The sequence below is a fragment of the Macadamia integrifolia genome, chromosome 8 (genome assembly GCF_013358625.1).
Source record: "Macadamia integrifolia cultivar HAES 741 chromosome 8, SCU_Mint_v3, whole genome shotgun sequence".
Classification (NCBI taxonomy): Eukaryota; Viridiplantae; Streptophyta; class Magnoliopsida; order Proteales; family Proteaceae; genus Macadamia; species Macadamia integrifolia.
Window position 1 is genome coordinate 13,867,094 of NC_056564.1, and position 21,328 is coordinate 13,888,421.

Here is a 21,328-nt window from a genome sequence, read left to right on the forward strand (position 1 = left end):
TTCTAAATTTATGGACCAAGGATGTACGAGAACATTCTCGTACAATAACCTGATCCGTTCAAGAAGATAATGGTTATTTTCATGTCAATTTGGATATATAAGGTTATCTCGGTTTTGAGTGCATTCTAACCAAGCTATTGACATGCACCACCATTAGGATCAACATTTTTTTAAGGAAGAGGATTTCTTGAAAGAAAGTGTGATTCTTTTGTACGCTAGCATAGGAGCTAACGACGGTGTGTATTAAAGCATCAAGGGTAGAATTTCAATTTTTGATGAGGGCCGAACTGTAATTTTGTGTTTACGTGTCTGAGAATAGGTCAAGGATGTCAATATATAACCAAAACCATTTATCGAAATCGAAACCAACCGGTTATAATCGAATTGAACCGCACCATAGTAAATTTATCCGATTTTGATTTTATAGGCCATAATTTCGGTTTGGAACTGAACCGAAAAACCGATGATTAACCGGCACCTAATATTAAAGACTTCAAGTGTTTTGAATTTTGATAGATCTCTAAGAAAAAAATGGAGGAAAAAAAAAAAAAGAAGCAAAGTACCAACCTAGAAGGGAGCTTCACTTTCACACAATCACACTTCTTGATTTTCTAATTTCTAGTATCATAGTTAATTAGTTTTGTTGTAGTCTTTCACATAGAAAGTATATTGTACTTGGCAAAATAAATGTATATTGTCTTAACTCTTTAGGAAATTTAATATATGTAGGATTCACACTAGTTGTAGAATGCAAACCATTTTCAAAAACGATACTATTAACCCCATGTAAACCGATTGTGAACCGAATAACAAAAATATATTAGAAACTGCTAAAACCGAAACTGGATGAAAATGATTATCATTTTACCTTATTTCTATCTGGTGCGATTTTGATTCATCTTATCAAAATGTAAACCGAACTATAATCGAACCGAATAATCAAAATCACACCATTTGACACCACTAGAGCAGGTGCCATGCGCTGTATGGTGACGTATGTAAATTTACTATTTCTACTTTCACTTGAGCTCTACTCTGAGAATCTCTCATGTCTAACTGTCAAAGTCGAATCAAGAATGCAAATTATAAAAGGACTATCCACTCATATCTTATTCACTCCAAAGTCCAAACTCTCTCGCTTCCTTTCTCTCTCTCTCTTATTCACTTCAAACTCTTTCCCTCTGTTTCTTATCATGTCTGAGCAGCAATGGAAGGCAACATGTTACCTCCTGGTTTCAGATTTCGTCCCAGTGACGAAGAACTCATTATACATTATCTTAAAATCGTTGAACCTTCTTTCTCATTTTATCAATCTCTGCGACTCTCTAAGGGCCACATCTCCTTTCTTTTTCTGAAAAAAAAAAAAAATCGATTCAGATCACCTGGATCGAATTGGTATCAAAGACCGATCCCATTCGGAATCACTAGTTAGTAAGGGTGTCAATTTCAAACCGAAACTGAATATCGAAACTGAAACCAAGCCGAATTAACCAGACCAAAACAAAACCGAAATTATTCTGTTTGAATATGTGAGTATGCTATTCGGTTCGACTCAGTTTCGATTTAGGGTGTCAGAACCGTCGGTTCAAACCCAAACCGAACCAAATTGCTCTTATCATTCAAGAGTGTTTTTTGCAAACTCTTTTTTTATGTGGTTAGTGTTTTTTGCAATTTATCATCACATATTCATAAGCTAAGATAATTTTGGAGTTATCAATGGCCATAAGGCCCATAACTTGAGCTAAGGGTGTTAATTGGCTCAGTTTCAGTTAAACAGTGCGGATCGATTCGGTTCACATTTATTTGACTAAAACCATAACCGCACCATTTACTAAACGGTTCCACTTTGTGAAACCGTGACTGTTTAGTAAATGGTTTCGATTTCCACGGTTTCTAAACGGTGTCGATTTCATGGTTTTAAACGATTTCGATTTCGGTTTATTCCATACGGTTTGTAAAATGGTTCACATTCGGTTTGCTATAACTTGCAACCATCTCTAAACTGAAGATCATAAACTTATCCAAAAATAATTGGCAACCACAAATAAGAGATTCTATATTAATAATGGTATGTCTTAATTTGATAATCTAATGCTATTTATTTGCATAGTCATTCTCAAATATTTATAACTAATATCATACAACATCCAAATACAACCTTCTACATTAAAATGACAAGTGGTTCAGCAAAAACACACCATCTATGATAACATAATAATATAGTAACATATATGGATTACAAGTTCATGATCTAAAACTTAAATTTGAACTGAATTGCAATAAATCATACAAAGCAGGATGGACACTTAATTTAATTATTAATTGTTATACGGATTACTGCTTCTGCTTTATTTAATTGTTATACGGATTAATTGAATCGGTTTAAACGATTTTAAATGGTTCGGTTTAAAAGTTTTTAATTCGGTTTGAAACCAATGGGTTTTGCGGTTAAAATCGACCCGACCCGTTTAGCTAATCGGCCTGAAACTTAAAACCATAACCGTACCATTTACTAAACGGTTTTGCGGTTTCGTTGTAAACGGATTGGTTTGATTTCGATAAACGGTTTCAGTTACAAATTCATATCCTTAACTTGAGCCAATTATGGCCTTTGGTCCATCACAGTCATGGTTCAAAAGTGAAACCGTTTTCATAACTGAATTGAAACCGAAACCAAACCGAGCCGAATTGAATCAATTTGAGTATCTAAATACGGAACCGAATTGATTCTTGGTTCGGTTATGGTCCACCTTATCATCATTTAGAACTGAACAACCAAAACCGAATACCGGTTAGGTATAAGGTGAAAAAAATCAATTAAAAATAAATAAAATATAATATAATAAATCCGTCGGGATCCAACCGATACCGATTCGGATGTATCGGGTGAGACCAATCTCGAGTTTTAAAACCTTACCCAGTATAGACATGTAAGAAGAGAAGTTTCGACTTAGAATTGATTCGTCTCTCCACACTTCAGTTTCCCTTCCAGCCTCGGGGAGGAGCGAAAGCCTTGTTGCAGAAAGAGGCCGGCTCGATGGGGGAGATCGACAAGGATCTGTTGCTAAAGAATTTCTTTGCTGAAGTTAGTGAAGTCGAAAGGGACAACGAGGTCCTCAGGTCCTCTCTGCAATTTCCTCTTAATGCACACATTTTCTGTTTGTTATCGTTTGTCATTCAACTTTTTCCCGTTCCCTTGTAAACGTATTGAATTATGTGTGTTCATGGAAGTTAGGGTTTTCCGTATGTGGATTTTCCTTCTTTTATTATTGTTGCTACTTTTTTGAAGTTCCATTAGCAATTTATGCAGTAGATAGAAAAATACATAATTGAACTCAATATGCTATCGCAGCTCCAATTAATTATTTTTCGCTAAATCAACTCCAATTCACTAAATTGGTGAAATTTAGACGTATATATCGGAAGAGCATGCATCTACGGTATCTTTTTGATTAGCAGAGGCCTAGCTGGCTCCTCTCTTCTTCCTCTTGATCTGGTAAGGAAATCTGTCTCTCTCTCTCTCTCTCTCTCATTAACTTTTCTCTCCTCTCCTATGGCTGTCAATTTCCCCATTCCTTCCCTCCTATTTCTTTCTTACTTGATTGGAACAACACTAGTACGGATAATGAGGAGGTGAGAATTGATGAGGAGTTTTCCCAAAGTGATACATGGATAATGCTTCACAAAGAATTAAAATAGGATGGATGAAGTGGAGATGTGTGTCGTAGCGTTGTATGATCAATGTAATCCTTTAAAACTTAAAGGAAATTTTTATAGGATAGGCATATGACTGGCTATGATGTATTGTGCGGAATGTTGGGCAATTAAGAAATGTCGTGTAGATAAACTCAGTGTGGTGGAGATGATGATATTGAGATGGATGTATGGCAAAACTAAGAAGGATAAAGTAAGGAATGATCATATTAGGGCTGATTTTGGGGTAGCTTCAATACATTATCAGCTACGAGAAAGTCGTTTGAGGTGGCATGGTCATGTTCAACGGAGGCCTTTGGATGTTCCAATACGGGGGAGTGTTTTGATTTAGGTTGAATGAACTAAAAGGGTCAGGGGCATACCCAAAATTACCCTAGGTTATTTGGTGAGGAAAGACATGCATAACTTAGGCCTTGTATCAAGTATGACCTCGAATAGTGCTGACTGTAGGGCATAGATCCATGAAGCCGACCCCATTTAGTTGGGATAAAGCTGAGTTGTCGTTGTTGTTGGAATCTTACTTGATTGTTTCTGAGACAATTTATTCTTTTCTTTCTTATGAGGTATAGAAGCTAAAATGAGAAAATTACCCCCTGTGGTGCAATGAGAACATAAATGAAATAATTTGAGTGTTGTAACGGGCAGTAATAGTGGATACTCTGTGAAATATGTAGAGCTAGTGAGCAACTAATATTGTGTATTTATATTTATGCATTCTTTTTATCTACTGAGGATTTGGACTGAGGATTTGGAAGTAGCTGTTTTTAAAAAAAAAAAAAAAAATTTTGGTAATATCTAGAGACTAACCTGGTCTTGATCCCTTTTCTTCTTGTTCTTAATTGAAGCTTTTCCCTAAACTAATGCAAACAACTGCAGGATCCTTTCGTGCTTCAAATTAAATGCATTTGAGTTTCTTAACCTGCCTTTTGATTCATCTTTGGAGGATGTGAAAAAGCAATACCGCAAGGTAATTTTTGAGAATAGAAGTTGATTAACAACTGTGAAACTGTCTCATTTCTCATTTAATCTTGCGATTCTTAAATTTTGTAGTTATCTTTGCTTGTTCACCCTGATAAATGCAAGCATCCACAAGCAAAGGAGGCATTTGGAGGTAATAAACTTCTAATCTTCTTACGGTATCAGATAGAGGATAATACTGGTACATGATTTTGGGTTGCTTTTCCTCCCCTTTGATTTATTGCAGAAATCACTAAAGTAGACCTTGTGCATATTATTTTCTAGATTAGATATCAGGAATGCAATCTATGTTATCAGATTGGCTTTCTTATAGCTTCTTTGGGGTTCTGGAATGAGCTCCTCAACGACGTGAAACTTGCGCCAGCTGTAGGCATGCAACAGGGTTTCAAGGAAGGTAGAGTCCAACTGTACGGAAAAGTACAGAATCGATAAGTGACCCTATGTTTGGATGACCAATCTCTCTATAATGTTTGGACTGTAGAGAACTAGAGATCCTTCAACTCTTAGCATGGATTATTGTCAGAACACATCAGATTACCTGATGCAGGATCTAGTTTGGATCTTCTTAAGATCGACGGATATGGTTTTTTATTTTTATTTTTTATTTTTTTTATTTTTTATTATTATTATTATTATTATTTTTAATTAAAGAGAATGCACAGAAGTCCTTGTTGCAGCAGTAGAAAACAAAGAAAAAGAAGGAGAGGCTGTATTCTTCGTCGTTTAGCGTTGGCTGGTGGAGCTGTCCTACCAGATGGTGGTTGGAAGCCTACCTGCTGTTAATGCATTATCCCTAATCCTGTCATGGTTGGTAGAGCTATTCTCACTGTAATCTGGTGTCAGCTAGTGTAGAATCCCTAAACCCCAAATGATGGGCCTTATATAAGCCTTCTAAAATTAGAAAATTTTAAAATTTCATTCAAGACTTTAGGGTTAATCAAGTTCTATCAAGTGCCATTTAAGGCTTGCTAAAATATTAAAGTTCCTTGAAATCCTTATGGTTTTAACAACGTAATATTTAACCACACCCACTTTTTTATGTTTTATCTTACCTCTATGTTTTTTCACTTTGCATCCATATCATGACTAAAAAAATATTTTTATATCTTTAATATCATGACAACTTAAAATATTTCAAACATCGTACAAGGGATCCATTACCCTACTTCTTGACATATTTTGGCTGGGAACCTGCACCTGTATCATCTCTGGGCAGTGTGTACATATTCATACCCTAAGTTTTAGGATCAGGTGACTCTGGCTCCTGCATAACATTGCTCAATAGACCTTAGTTTGTTCCAAGATCTAAAGTATTTGGTTCAGGTGCATTCCCCTGGCCAATGAGAATGGACCTGCTGGGCCCAATATGTTGGGGTTCCATTGATCCATGGGCACTGGAAGGTTCGTACACTTGGAAGGAAAGCTCAGGATTTCCATGTTGAAAGTTGAAAACACAGGTACTGCTCTGTGGGCCAGTCAAGGTTGGAAGCTCAAGTCCCTAGTGCATAACTAAAATGGCTTGTGGAATTTGCATTGAAATTTGTATCCTGACACTTGATTCCACCTGAGGCAAATACAACCCTGTCCAGCAATTCTTTCTGCTTCAACTTAGTTCTTCACGAGTTTTTTTTTTTCTCTGTTTCCTGTTTACTCTCTCTTTCTCTCTCTCAATGAAACTTCTGTAACCGACTGGATAGACATAGGCAATCAGTGTCCACACTTGTTGGCATGGTATAGCTACTGTTTGAAATGTCTGGGTATCAGCCTTACATATAAGTTAAAGGCATTTAGAATATCATGATTATGTAATCTATTTTATATATTGATATTGGCTCATAATTCTAAGTGGATAATGGTGACCACTCCATATGCATGTTTAGGTTTATTTACTTGTATTTTATACCCAGGATATCATAAAACTACTTCAAATGTCAAGTAATAGGAAAAAGAGTAGTTCTCTATATTAAACGTGTGTTAGCTATTGCTTATTGTTTTTTTCTGATAAGTTCCTTTTTCTGGGGTAGCATGTTGAAATGTCCTAACTTCCATAAAGCAGAATGGCCCATAATATCAAAGTTATAAAAACATATTACATTGATGCAGATCTATAATCTATTTACATTTTATTTTTTGTTTGTGTTCCCACTGTTGTAGCAATTTGAGAAATTATAATAGTCTTTGCCTTTACTGCGTGCATGTGCAACTCTGTCGTTACCTTGTACTCTGTTCAGTTGTTGTTCTAATTGAGCTGTGGCTTTTGAAGTCTGATGGATGAAAAAAGTTGTTGGGTTTAGAAAAGTCAGTACTAACCTGTGTTATGTGTTGAGAAATATAAAAAATTGATAGAGAATCTATTTTACACAACAATATAAGCGTTCACTGACAAAGAATTACTGCCTTGTGAACAGCATTGGCCAAAGCGCAACAAATATTACTTGACCCACAAGAAAGAGAATATCTTCTCAGCCAAGTTAGCGCAGCAAAAGGTGTGCACTAAGTTTGAATACCTTTTTCTTTCCAAAGGAAATTGCCTGGGTGTTCTGGGATGTGCTACAGTTCTACGACAGTTTCTTCAGATTTTACTGTTCTGTAGTGTAACATTTGGTTTTAAATTGAGAGCGTCTGAGCAGCCACGTTTTTTTTTTCTCCCTCCCCCTAAATGTTGTTTGCTTACGGCTTTAACTTCAATGTGGTATACATGAATACACCATCCTGAATTTGATCGACGAAGAACTATCAAAATTTGAGTAAAAATTGCTGATGTTATATAAAGCGCACAGTTAATCTTTTAACTAAAGGACATGCCTGTTACGCCTCAATATTGGTCTACTGTTATTGAGGTACTTAAAAATAGGAGTTGACATATCCTTTTTTTATTCATGTGCACATAAGAGGTATAATGTTTCTAGAAACAAAGCTAAGAAGATTGTGGGTATGGCAAGGGTGAAGAAATGTGAAGACGCTTATAATAATCTGAACTCAAAGGAAGGGGAAAAACTATCTATGTAATAGCTAACATGAGAGAAAGGAAGAGTAGAGTGCTAGTAAGAGATGAGGACATTATGAAGATATGGAAAAAAAGTATTTTTACAACCTACTAAATGGAGAGATTTTGAGCAATAATAGCCAAGAAGACTGCATTACTCTTCAAAACACCACATGCCTTAGATATATACGAAAGGCTAGAGTGGCTGAAGTTGAAGAAAGCCTTAAGAAGGATGAAAGTACGCAAGATACCTGGCCTTGATTAGGTCCCAATAGAAGTGTGGAAGAGATTAGGATCATGTAGGTTATCTTGGTTAACCAATCTTTTTGACAAGATTATGAGCACAAGGAGAATGCCTGATGATTGGAGGAGAAGTATTTTAGTTTCAATCTATAAAAATAAAGGTGCTATCCAGAGTTGCAATAACTATAAAAACATAAAACTAATGATTCATACTATGAACTTATGGGAGAAGGTTATTAAAGCCCACCTAATTAGAGAAACTACTATCTTGGAGAACCAATTTGGTTTTATGCTAGGTAGATCCATGATAAAAGCCATTTACTTACTCAAGAGGCTCATGGAAAGATTTAGAGCTTGCAGACAAGATCTCCATATGGTTTTTTATTGACCTAAAGAAAGCTTATGATAGAGCTCTTAGAGAGTTAATCTTGCATGTACTAGAGAAGAGAAGGTTATTGAGTCAATTTGTAGATATAATTAAAGACATGCATAAGGGTGTGGTGACTACTGTGAGAACCGTGGGAGGTCAAGGTAGTGAATTCCCAAATACAATTGGGCTACATCAAGATCAACTTTAAGCCCTTTTTAGTTTGCGCTTATCATTGATGATTTAACCAGGAACATTCATGAAGAGGTTCCGTGATGTATGTCCTTTGTTGATGATATTGTTTTGGTGGACGAGACAAAAGCATGGACTAACACAAAGTTGGAGTTATGGAGATCAACATTGGTATCAAGAGATATTAAGATAATTAGAACGAAGATGATGTCTATGATGTGTAACTTTTGTCACACTATGATGGATAATGAAATGGTGAAGATATATATATATATATATATATACACATACACACCACAAAGTGATTATTTTAGATATTTGGGTCATCATGAATGTAGAAAGTGACATAAAGGATGATGTCTCACAAAGAATTAAAGTGTGATGGATGAAGTGGGGAGGTGCATCTGAGTGTTGTGTGACTGACGTATTCTTTTATAGTTTAAAGGAAAATTCTATAGGACTGCTGTACAACCAACTATGATGTATGGTGGAATGCTAGGCAGTTAAGACTGTCATATAGATAAGTTATGTGTAGCAAAGATGAGGATGTTGAGATAGATGTGTGACAAAAATCGGTACGTATCGACTGAAAATATGACCATGTTAGAGCTAATTTGGGAGTTTCTCATTCAAAGAAGGAGAAAATCGTTTGAGGTGGCATGACCATGTTCAACAGAGCCTCAGGATGCTCCACTAAGGGAAAGTGATCTGATTTGGGTCTTGTCCCAGGTATGAACTCAAATAGAGCTAATTGGAGGGCAAGGATCCATGGAGCTGACTCCATTTAGTTGTGATAAGGTCATAAGGCTGAGTTGTTGTTGCATATACATATTCGAACACCAAACAATGCACAATACATGCATGCACAAACACAGAATGATAGATAGAGAACATAGCTTGAATGGTTGTATAAATAACTTAGTTACTCACATCTTTGAATAATTTTATCACTTATGTAACACTTATAAAATCATTAATATATGATGTGATACTATTTTATCGTTAAAAAAAGAAGAAGAAAAGAGCAACCCAGTCACGAGGCTCTCACTACTGTTGGGTCTGGGAGGGACAAGTGTACACAGCCTTACTTCCGTCTTCACAGAAGAGGCTGTTTCCAACTTTTGAACCTCTAACCAACATGTTGCATTACTTCTATTTTATTGAAGTTTCTTATAATTTCTCTCCTTCTGTTAGGGTTGTTGTATACTCCTATCGGAAGGGGTATTATGGGGTTTATTTCTTTTATGTTTTAGTTAAGGGTAGAGTGGACTTATACTAACATGGAGTAATATTGTCTTTTCATTATTTTGACCTTTTAAATAAATACACTTCTCACGATAGGATCATTAAGCCCAGCGTGAATTTCTGATTTACTTCTCCCCCGTTGATCTCCTCATCTTCTCCACTTCTTCCTTTTGCCTCTTCTTCCTTCTTCCTTCTATTGATTGTTTTGATGATGTAATAATGCTGCAATAATATTTAGAATATAAAACTTATCCCCCCTGGTGCCCACACTAAGCCCGCTTCGATATCCATGTGAGACTGGTATTAGATGTGGCGATAAATGAATGCCCAATCAAAGTTCACCCTTGGAGACTAACATCATTTGTTTCCAAACTTTTCCCCCTTGGGGGATAAAGTGAAGGATAGATGATGCTTATGTGTTTTTTTTTTTTTTTTTTTTTTTTTTTAAATGGGTAAAAGCTTATGCGTTTTCAAATGAATTGCAGAAGAACTTCTAGCTAAGAGGAAGAAGCAGTTGAAGAAAGACAATGCATCAAAGATAAATCAATGGTTGAAGAGGTAATGTAAAGTTGCACATGCATCTTATCATTTTGAGTTAGCATGCACATTTACATTCTTGCTGTTTTACATAAATTCGAAGTATGTGATAAGCAAAGTTGCACATGCATTCTTGTTGTTTTACATGAATTCGAAGTATTTGATAAGCACGACCTTTTAAGATTGGGTTTCTAGGCCGGTATCTGGTAATTATAGATCTGTTGTCGGTTGAAGATTTCCATTGATTTGGGGTAAGACTTATGAGCAAGTTCAAGGGGTTCCTCGTTATATTGTGACAATATGTCATCAAGTAGTTTGTTTTCAGATTTGTCGTTTCGTTACAGTTTCCTTGCTGGAAAATCGTGCCGGAATTAGTTTCAGTACTTAATACTTCAGAATTGTTAATTGTTGTTTTAGTTAATTTTTGTTAATTGTTGTTCTTTGATCATTTTGAAACATATTTCATTTCCTTGTATTTGGACCTGTCTATGTTGACATTGTCATTATCGTTTTCTGAAGAAATAGGTTTAGTGGTTTATTCTTTATGAAATAGAAAAATAGGTCAATGATGATCATATGTTTGGTCTTTTCGTGAACACATTCAGAGAAGAGCACATTTTCTGGCATATTAATAGGCTGCTATTTAAATCAAAGGTAGCACATGGCATGCTCACTAAATTCATTGATTATATGATACAGGGGAAATATGAACAGCAGTATCAGCAATCAGTAGAGTTTCAGCAGCAATTAAAACAAAAGGTGCAAGAGCTGTTAACAGAACAGGAGTGGCGTAGGAGGAAAATGCAAATGAGGGTATGGTGGAAGCTCATAGGTCTTGATTCTTTGATTTTCTGTGAAGTAGTCCAGTTTCTTGTTCTATATTCCGTTGATCAATGGTGGTGCTCTGTTTTATAGATATCAGAAGAGGAGGGGAGATTGAAGAAGGATGAGGAAGAAACAAAAGAAGTGTGGAAAAGAAAACGTGAGCATGAGGAACAATGGGAAGGGACAAGAGAGAAGAGGGTTTGTTGCCCATTTTTTGTCTTTCTTCTTTCTCTTTCTTCATTAGTGTTATTTATTTCTTCACATGTATGTTGTCTCATAAAATAGATATTCCATCTTTGCTTGCTTGAGATTGAAAGTACTTAACTGTTTTTCAGGTGGACCATTTTAAAAAAGAGAAATAGTCGGCTTCTACAAAGAAATATATCCAAAAAAAAAAAATCATAGAAAGAGAGTTGTCCATTCCCTTCTAATATAGCTGATACTTATGTGTAGTGGAACTCTGCAAGTAGACGCCCACCAGGATGATATCCCGGAATCCCCTAAATACAATCCTAGGTTCTTCATTTCCATTAAAGATCATTATTCATTTATTTATTATTTTTTTTGTCAAGCCATGTGTTCTACATGTTTATACTTAAAGCCTGTAATTTCTCTCATTTTTCTGCCTCTACCTCTTAGTGACATTTCATTCCAGCTCTGCATCTTATTCTTCAAGCTACTGGCCATTAGCCAGACCACATCAACGTCATTGAATCATTGATTCCAGACTTCCTGTATGTATGGACGCCATGGTTGTCAGGGCGACCCTAGGCTCTTGTGGCAGACAGAAATTCCTTATTTATCCATTCTTTCTTCCTTCATCTCTGTTGCAGAATCCTGCTATTCTTTTCTATTGAGATTAGCTTCAGATCTAATCAGAGATCTGTTTTCTGCTCATTCTTGTGCCTGTGAGCAGTGTGAAATCCAAGGGTTGGATTCAAACTGAATGACTTCTACTTGGAACTCTGATTCTCTGTTCTGATTTTCTTTCCTATTCAATTCCTTTCTTCGCTATCAAACCATCTCTTTTTGGTATTTTATCAACATTTAGTGCTTATATTAGCCTTATGACTCCTCTAACGCTAAGAATTGCCAAACACTAGCTGTGTGCTAAATAGTCTCATTACCTAGTCTTTGGCACTCATCCATCTTAGAAAATCTTCATTGTAGCTATGCTTAATGTATGGATGTGCATTATGTTAATCATGGTTTGAAATACTGACTGAAATGTCCAAATTTCAGCGAAATAACTCGGTTTTGACATGAGTGGAAACAGAACCCAATGAGAAACACCAGGGAAGTCCAGATTTTGACAAAAAATTTGTCGTCTCAATGTTTTGGAGGAATTTCAAACATTGGCCCATATATTAAAGCAAGATTTCAACAAAATTTCTGCTCATTTTGGAGAGATTACGAGCTTTTGCCCTCTTTCACCTGAGAGCTTCATAATTGCTAGAAAACCTCATTTTTTTGGCAAATCCTTTATTTTTCTGCTGAATCAAGGCTTAGTGGTCAACTGTGGAGCATTAACTTCGACATTTCGATGGATTTGGAGCATCATTTGACCAAATTTTCTCTACTCGCAACTTTCCCACCTATATAGGTGTTGTGATGGACTAGAGATTCTTGAGGCAGAGGATGACATGGTTGCCATATGTCATAGGTTTCAAAGCCAATCTACCACTCAGTTATTTCTCCAATCGAATGATTCAAACATGTGTAATCGTGCTTAAATAGACACTCCTTGAGGTTTTGTGGGCATTATTCCACGTTTCGACCACCAAAGTGGTAATTTCTCTTTTTTCCCACTGAAATGGACCAAATTTCAGTACCGAAATTACCAAAATGCCAAAAATACTTCGCTTTTCGGTGGGGGTCGAAATCCCACAGAAATCCGAAATTCCAACCTTGATCTTAATCACTCAATTATTTCACTCCGGAATTTTTGGTGGTCGCAATCTTACAAAATTTCTCTTTTAGTCACTGGTTTGAAACTTCCAGATTGCTCCATCTTCACTTTTCTTGGCCTTCACCAAACTTGAACTTTTTGATTATTTTCGTGTGGGAATCCTGGTCTTTTGGTTAGGAAAATAGACTTCCTGCTTAATTTGTCCCAATATCATGGCAGGGAATTTGGCTTTCCTTCATGTTCTTAGATGACGCATAACCAATAGATATATTATTGGTAGAGGGGGATCAACTTGTAATAGTGTCAGGGGCAGAGGTTCATGTGGTTTACTTATTGGTCAAAAGTCATCTTGTACCATTCAATGGGAAAATAAGCTTTAACAGATAAGTTGGCAAAGCAGAGGTTCCTAAGGAACATTGCATCTGGCTTCCTTCCCTTCTTGTCATTTCTTGTTAAATTGTTTCCTTTAGTGGAAAATGACTATAATGCAATGACGTGGATCGTGGTGTCTTTCATATCACTGCACATTCTTTCTCTGTCAATCTTCTAATTTTATTTGTATGTAGGTGGGTCTCTTTGCTGTCAATCTAAATGAACACCCTGTGTAATCTTGTATAAAAGGTAAACTTGTAAAGGGGCATATCCAGTGAACGAGGCTCTCGGCACTGTGGGGTCTAGGTTGTTTCCCGCTTTGCGGTGAGGCTGTTTCCCGATTTGAACCCTCAACCAGTAGATTGCAATGGAGTAACCTTACCGTTGCACTGAGGTCCGCCCTATATATGGTAAAATTGTAGTTCATATAAATTTTCTTGCTTCAACTAATTTTTTAACCTTATGGTTTAGAGCTTGCCTTTCATGGTTGAAATTGTGCATTACCCAGTCTCAAGCACTATCTAAAGTGGTATTCTTCATTTGGAATTATCCTTTTGTTGGATAACGGCTTAATTAGTAGTTCATAAGGAATATAGAGTACAATTAAGCAATACCAAAGGTCACACTCTGGAGTCTAGGATGAACTGGTAAGAATTCCCTACACACCACCTAGGCCTTACAACCACTATTTCATCATAGATCTGCAAGATTATTTGAGATATTTGCAGTCCTCTGCTTCCACTGGTATGAATAGTTTGCTTGCGACACAAGGTACTTTACTCTTCTTACTTCATGTACAAATCTCCAAGAGCGGTTCTCATTTGAGGTGGCTCAGGCTATTACAATAGCTGAATCACCTTCCACCAACCACCATAATCTAGTATTTCAGTGAAACCTTAGTAGCAAGTTCCAATCCTATTAAAGTGACAGTTGTTCAGCCCTGATGGAGTAACTTTCTCCTGCCAGCCCTGGGTATACCTCAGTATTGTTCCCTCATATGTCCTGATTATGCCACCAATTTCAGAGGGGCCTGGGTTCCCAAGGCATCAAAGTTTAGCTTCATCACCTAAATTGGGTGGGTGACCATAGCTCCTATCATCTGCAGGCATTTTCTTGAATTGTGGGTCGGCTAAAGCCCTATGTGCCACCCTTGTGATATTCTCTGTTACTTCTGCCTCTGCTCTTTAACTCATGACCTGAATGTCCTGTTCTCCCATGGACCCCACATGACAGATCAGAAAGTGTTCTCCATAAGAATTTACCCCCTTCCCCTAATGGAGTTAAATGCCAAAACCGGATCAACTCCGCCACATCCTTGGAAAAGTCTGATCATATGATAGAGGGAAATATTCAGAAAGTGAAATCAGACCTGTTTAGCAAAGGGACAGTGCAAGAGCAGGTGGCTGGAAGATTCACCATCAACATTATACACGAGGCAGATAAAGGGAGGAACCATCCCTGTACCTTAGCCCAATAGGTGTCTGCAATTATGATCTTTACATCGGCAAATGGATCATCTTTCCAAATGTTTCATACTTGGAAGATGGGAGCTGTTGAATTGCCTTCTCCAACACTTCCTACTTGTTCCATGTTATGAGTGCCTTTTCTAAGCCTATCTTTCGCATTTTGTTGATTTTGGTCTTTTATCTGGATACATTTTTGAGGGATTTCACTTTACCTTTTAGGCTGAATGTGATGATCTTGTGCCTATTAGAGGTTTGTGCCTTTGTTTCTTGTAAGGTTGTTTTCTCTGTTCTTTGGCCCATGAGACAGTTGCCCCACCCCCACCAACCCTTTGATTTTTTCCCTCTGTTCTTGGGTGGACTTGGGATGTTTGTTCATGGCTTCTTGAAGCCAGCTTTTGGTTTGGACCCTCTCTTTCTTAGTCACACTGCCTTCATTTTCGTGGATTTCACTTCTCTAGGAGAATATTAGTTTCGGAACAGAAATATGTCATCTATGTTTAATAACCCATTTGAGATCTGTGCTAAATCATGGGAAAATTTATTGGCCATGCTTGAAAATTTATGATCTCCCTGGTTTTATTTCATCTACAGGTATCCAGCTGGAGAGATTTCATGAAGACAGGAAAGAAGGTATGTAGTTAGCCTAGTTATTTAACTTTATCATACTTAAAATCAGATACGAGGCGACCTGAACATGGGTTTATGATCTGTGGTTATGCAGGGTAAGAAAGGGGAGATTAAACCCCCAAAGCTAAAGACAGAAGACCCCAACAAATCATATGTTCAAAGACCGGTGAAGCGAAGGTAAAGGGAAAACAGGTTTATTTATCGTCATCGATGATGAACTGCAGCTATGTTTCAGGAGGCAGGGAGGGAGTGTAGTCCAAAGATGAGTTTCCAACCCTGTATTCATTAGGAAATTATTTCAGGTTTCTCCAATGTGCTTAGGACATAACCTGTCTACCTTTACGCAGTCGAGGAAACCCATTGGCTAGGGTTTTGATCTTTATAGGGATGGTGCTATAGAAAAGATAGCTATGTTGTAAGGCAAATTGTATAACCAATTGTTTTAATGTAAATGTTAGAATCCATTTGTGAATTCCCATCCTTTTGCTTGCATTGGAAAGGCTTCGAGGGACATGAGTGGGTCCATGTGAATATGTGATGTAAGTAGTGAAGTTTTAAGTCAATACGAGTAACAGGTAAAATAGAAATACGCCACTGACATTTACTGAAATTTTTAACCACTTGAGGCAAATGTTTGGCTTATTACTACCAAGTATGTAATAATATGTTTGAACTTTGAACTATGCGATACCTGCCGGAGAGGTGCTAAGGCTGATGTGATGGGAGGTTTTCGGTAAATTCTCAATGGATTTACTGGCCAAACAATCTAAGGATCCAACTGAAGCTCCAGCTAAAATGAAAACCCTGTTCTGTGAGTTTGTGTTGGAATTGGACTCTCGCCATTCATCTTCGGAAAAGAAGGCGATTAAAACTTGTGAAAATCGGGAAGGGATTCTCTCATTCCTCTTCTCTGGGAATATGACATTAACAGTTGTGACAAAGCAATAACAATGTAGAGTTGTTTTTAACAGATAGCTCCTGTCACGTGCGAGGTACAAGGTGCTCCTGGGGCCAAGAATTATGTGGTTTTACCTCAAAAATGTCGAGAGGCTCTATTCTCTATTTTGACCACTAAGTCATAGCATTCGACTTCGCTAAACAAGATTCAACGTATTATATAATCTCTCCCAACGCCCAAGTAGACCCTATTAACAAACATGTATTAATTAATCGGCCCAACTACCAACGCCTAACCATTCATCATCATGTGAGGGAAGAACCACAAACCCATCAAATGCTTTTGGTCAAACATTTCTGATATGACGTTAGTCCACTTATTGGACGGTGTTGATTGATGAAATGCAGCTAGACACTATAGGATAAGAAAGTAGGAAAAGTGCCCTTTAAAAACAGGAATCGGTCTCATTGATTTTGATTCAGATGATTCGATTTGGCTGTATCGGATCCCAAGAACCTTAGAATCGGTCATTTGATGGGGGATTTCGATTGAGACCTGCAAGAAAAAAAGAATTGGTCCGCGGACGATTTTGAATCGAAGGTTTTCAATCCGATTCACCGATTTTTGAAACCCGAGCTGACTGGGTTGGGAAATATAGCGTGTAGAAAGCGGACCAGAGAGTTTTAAGGAGGTGAAGAAACCCTCTCTCTCGACTTAATGTCCCTGCGCTGCTGCGTAAGCGCCGGATGCTACACTTTTTATAGGAATTCTTCACTCTCAGGTTCCCTCCGAGGGCTTTCGTTTCGGTTTCATAGCACATTAACTGCCATGTCTTACCGTCCTAACTATCAAGGTGGCCGCCGTGGCGGTGGTGCCGGAGGTGGAGGACGGGGTGGCCGAAGAGGAGGAGGTGGCGGTGGCCAAAGAGGAGGCGGCGGCGGTGGACAAAGAGGAGGAGGCGGAGGTGGCCGTGGTGGCGGTCGAGGTGAGCAGCGGTGGTGGGATCCCGTCTGGCGGGCCGAACGTTTGAGACAGCAGGCAGCCGAGGTACCAACTATCTGTTCTTGTAATATTTTTCTTTTCTTTTCGACATGGCAGATACAGACCAAACTCCAAAACGCAACAATCTTTATCATAGAAGGATGATTTTTTTTCCTTTACTTTTGGCGCCGATTCATGCGTGTGTCGTTACTATTAGTTATGTTGATTCAAATTATGTTTCAGTTCATTTGAGTCGGGGAAGGCATAGTTGCTGTCTGGTCAAATTCACAATCAGTTACCGTCTTTCAATCATGATTGCGTTACTTATTGTGCTGTCTCTCTCCCTGGATTTCTTGTGTAATTGCATTGTTATTCTTATTATGTTATGACTAGGTTGAAGTCTTTGATGAGAATGAGTGGTGGAGTAAGATAGAGCAGATGAAGAGAGGAGGTGAGCAGGAGATGATAATTAAGCGGAACTACAGTCGTGAAGGGCAACAAACTCTATCTGACATGGCTTATCAACTGGGACTTTACTTGTAAGTGGGGTTTATTTAATTTTATTTTAAGTTTCAAGTAGTTGCCGATAGTGGTTTTGTAGAGGGTAGAACATTTCATAATAAAATTTCAAGCTTTCTGACGAATATATGGAGGGACTGACAGCAGACTTAACTATGTGCATATTTTGGACAGCCATCATTAAAAAGAGAGAAATTTTGTGATGATCCTGTGAAGGACTTATGTTGTTACCACAATTGGTTCAAACTTTATTAGAGAGTAGATGGACATAGATTCTTCTTACCCTGCTACCCTCACGAATTTTAGTTCTTGCCCTCCACCCTTTGGTCTGTTATTAAGACCAAGTTTGATGGTGCTTCAATGTTTGGTCAGTTCCTGCAGCCTTGAGAGACTGAGAAATGGACTGAGGGTGTGCTGTGGTCCTATTGGAGTGCTGGATTCTTTGTTGCCCTTGAGCCAGAGCTCTATTCACGACATTCTTGGTCTGGTTCATGGGAGGGAGGATTCCTTCCTCACTCCTTGTCTCCTCCTTCTCTTTGGCTTAACAGCCAAGAAAAATATTATTACACCTTGCCTTGCTTCTATGGGGTCCTCTCTCATAAAAACTACTTTAAATTTTGGTCGTGGAATGTTATGTTCATATGGCCTCTCGATCATGTTTATACAGTTACTGTGAAGCACTGATGAGAAGAGGATCCTATGAACCAAATCTTCCCTTGATTCTGCTAGCTATGAAACAAGATTCATCATAAGTAACAATTTTTTTGTCATCGCTCATAGTCAAGAAGGAAGATGGTCCAAATATAATGCTTCATTGTGTCATTTCTCTTGGCCTTTAATTAGTGGTCACTATGGGCATTCAGTGTTGAATGGTCTTATCCCTGGAGACTGACACTTAAGTTGGTGAGCTGGACTTATAATAGAAGCATATTCATAAAAGAAGCAAAGCAATAAACATCAGTCAATGTAAGCCTGTGAAGTGTCAACAAAGCGTTCTATCCCCTTGGACCCAAGTAATAACCTGGACATCTAGGCGATGACTTGACAACACCTAGGCAATGCCTTGAAAACTATGGTCATTTGTACCTAAAAACAGTTTCTTTCTCTAAATTTATTACATTGATTTTCTGAACTACCTTTTGAGGGTGAAGGAACAAAATCTCAACAAGCAGGAATGTTACAAAACTTATATGAGTAGCAGAATTTCTTCTTTCATACGATTATTAAAGCTCTAGTTTTGCTAAGTTGGTTTAGGCCAGTTTTGCAATTAAGTTTCTCATTGGTATTTTGTGCATTTTTTTATTTAATTTTGGGTTGTATTTAGTATTTTGAGGGGTGTTTGCTTGGAGTAAAAATGAATTTATTCCACCTGACTTTTGGTTTTCGTGGTTTCATATTTGTGGAAAGAAAGCCATGCATATAACAAGGGGAAGACACTTGTTGTCAGTAAAGTTCCATTACCAAATTACAGGGCGGATCTTGATGAGCGTCATGGATCAACTCAAAAAGAGGTTTTCACTGTGCATTACTTTTGTTATTAAACTTCTTGCATTTTAGAAAATTTTGTTGTATCTTATATTAGCTTTATGCAGATTCAAATGTCCACAGAAACTGAGAAAAGAGTTGGGAATCTGTTGGCTAGTTCCAGAGAAGCTGCTGGCTTAGATTGTTCTTATGGTGCATCAAGCCAGGGTGCTAAACAATCTTTACCTGCTGTAAATGTTGTTATACCCAGATTAGGAATGGAGGCTAATAGTGCCAAGGAGAAAACTAGTCTTGAACTCAAGAACAAGCAAGAAAAAACGAAGGTACATTTACCCGACTGATTATACAAATTATCCTTAATTATGTTCTAATGTAGACAAGTAAACCCCAAATTGGTTTGGAAGGGTAACTTTTGACTCCTGATGAGGACTGATAAATTTTCCGTCCTTACTTTTTATGGAATGACTTGCAGGCAAGTGACCACTTAAAAGCAATGCTTCCATTCAGGGAAAAATTACCAGCTTACAAAATGAAGGCTGAATTTTTGAGAGCTGTTGCTGATAACCAGGTCAGTTTGGTATATGAATCAAGTTCGATTTGTATCTATAACTTCTTTATGCTTCTGAGTAGTACATATACTACGGATGTGTATACTAAGCAATTTTACTGTTATCTGTTATGGAGGTGTAGTTCTTCTGCCGATGGAGAAACAAAAATGTTCTGGAATAATCTGAAGGATCTATTTATCTGTTTGGACTCTGCTTTGCATTTTTCTGATCAAAATACACTTGAGGAAAATGCATTTCTCCATCTCTTCAAAGACATCTCAGGATAGCAATGAGACTTCAACTGAAGGAGATTTTCTAAAAGAAATTTAATATGGTCAAAAGCCAAAATTCTAAGTGAAAAGTTCTACAGCTCTTCTAATGTACTTGAACAATTTGATAGATGGGCATGGTATACCATGTTCAATGAAATAAAAACAGCATGTAAAGACTAAGGAGACATGAAAATCCTAGGTTATGTATATTTACTTGGGTTTTGCCTAGAAATTCATGACATAGGATGGCATCCCCCATCAATTGACCTTAGAAATCCTCTGCAAGAATGTGTACTAGTTTCTTTACTTTCCTTTTTTTCTTAAAATTCACTCATTGAGCTCATTTCCTTCTTGCTCAATTTTTTAGTTAGAAATCTCAATGAAACAGAAAATATTGGAAACTCATGAAACAGTGATTTCTTTCTTTATTGCCTTCTTTTTGGGCCTCCTTACCTGTTTGTTACAAACCATTGGTTTCACTCAGTGATAGCAAACAGTGATCTCTCTCTCTCTCTCTCTCTCTCTCTCTCTCAATAGTCAATCCTCCTTGCCCATTTGTTATACATCTATATGTAAATAGCTTGTGGACATGCCATGGTGCATCGGCAAATTGTTGCTTGTTTGTTGTTATATATGGGTTGGATGGACTATGCTTCATTATTATACTTGTCAATTGTTATCTATCTTTTATGTGATTCAAATATATCACACTGCATCACTTACAAAAATTTTTGCTAAAAGAATTGATACCGCTGCACTAATATATAATAGCTGCTTTTAAAATGAGTAATAAGAGTGTTGTATTAAGTTAATCCAGCTACAGTATTAGTTTTGTCCTTGTGATTGTTTTGTGACAAAAATCAACATGTCCTTTGCTATTACACTTGTTAATTTTGAATTGACATTGTCAACTCATTTTGAACATGTACCCTATCATAGCCTTTGACATTCATCTGACTCAAAGGCCCAATGATGCAGCTAGCCAACCTTAATTCCAAATTAGGAAGGAATTGTTTTGCAAAGCCCACACCTGGGTTATTAGGGATCTTCAATAAACCAGAGGCTGATAGGTCGCTGGTTTTATGTATTCTATTGTATAAGAAAGAAGAAGAAAGAGAGAGAAAAAGGAGGATACGTAGGAACTGTACGAGTGGGGGGGGGGGA

The 21,328-nt window shown here is 37.4% G+C and overlaps 1 protein-coding gene and 1 pseudogene across 2 annotated transcripts in view; both read left to right on the forward strand.

Moving 5' to 3' along the window:
* Positions 1–2,939: 2,939 nt before the first annotated feature.
* On the forward strand, positions 2,940–15,933 carry LOC122087142 (annotated as a pseudogene).
* Positions 15,934–16,911: 978 nt separating this feature from the next.
* LOC122087443 (DExH-box ATP-dependent RNA helicase DExH1) overlaps positions 16,912–21,328 on the forward strand; it is a 17,346-nt gene continuing 12,929 nt past the window's right edge. Inside the window, exons 1-5 of one of the 2 annotated variants that reach the window (XM_042656585.1) lie at positions 16,912–17,406; positions 17,734–17,879; positions 19,271–19,370; positions 19,452–19,667; positions 19,817–19,912. In XM_042656585.1, coding sequence (XP_042512519.1) covers positions 17,077–17,406; positions 17,734–17,879; positions 19,271–19,370; positions 19,452–19,667; positions 19,817–19,912 — 888 coding nt within the window. In that variant the 5' untranslated portion in view covers positions 16,912–17,076. Of the gene's footprint in view, positions 17,407–17,733; positions 17,880–19,266; positions 19,371–19,451; positions 19,668–19,816; positions 19,913–21,328 lie in introns of those variants that run through there. The other variant, XM_042656586.1, reaches the window with a different exon arrangement.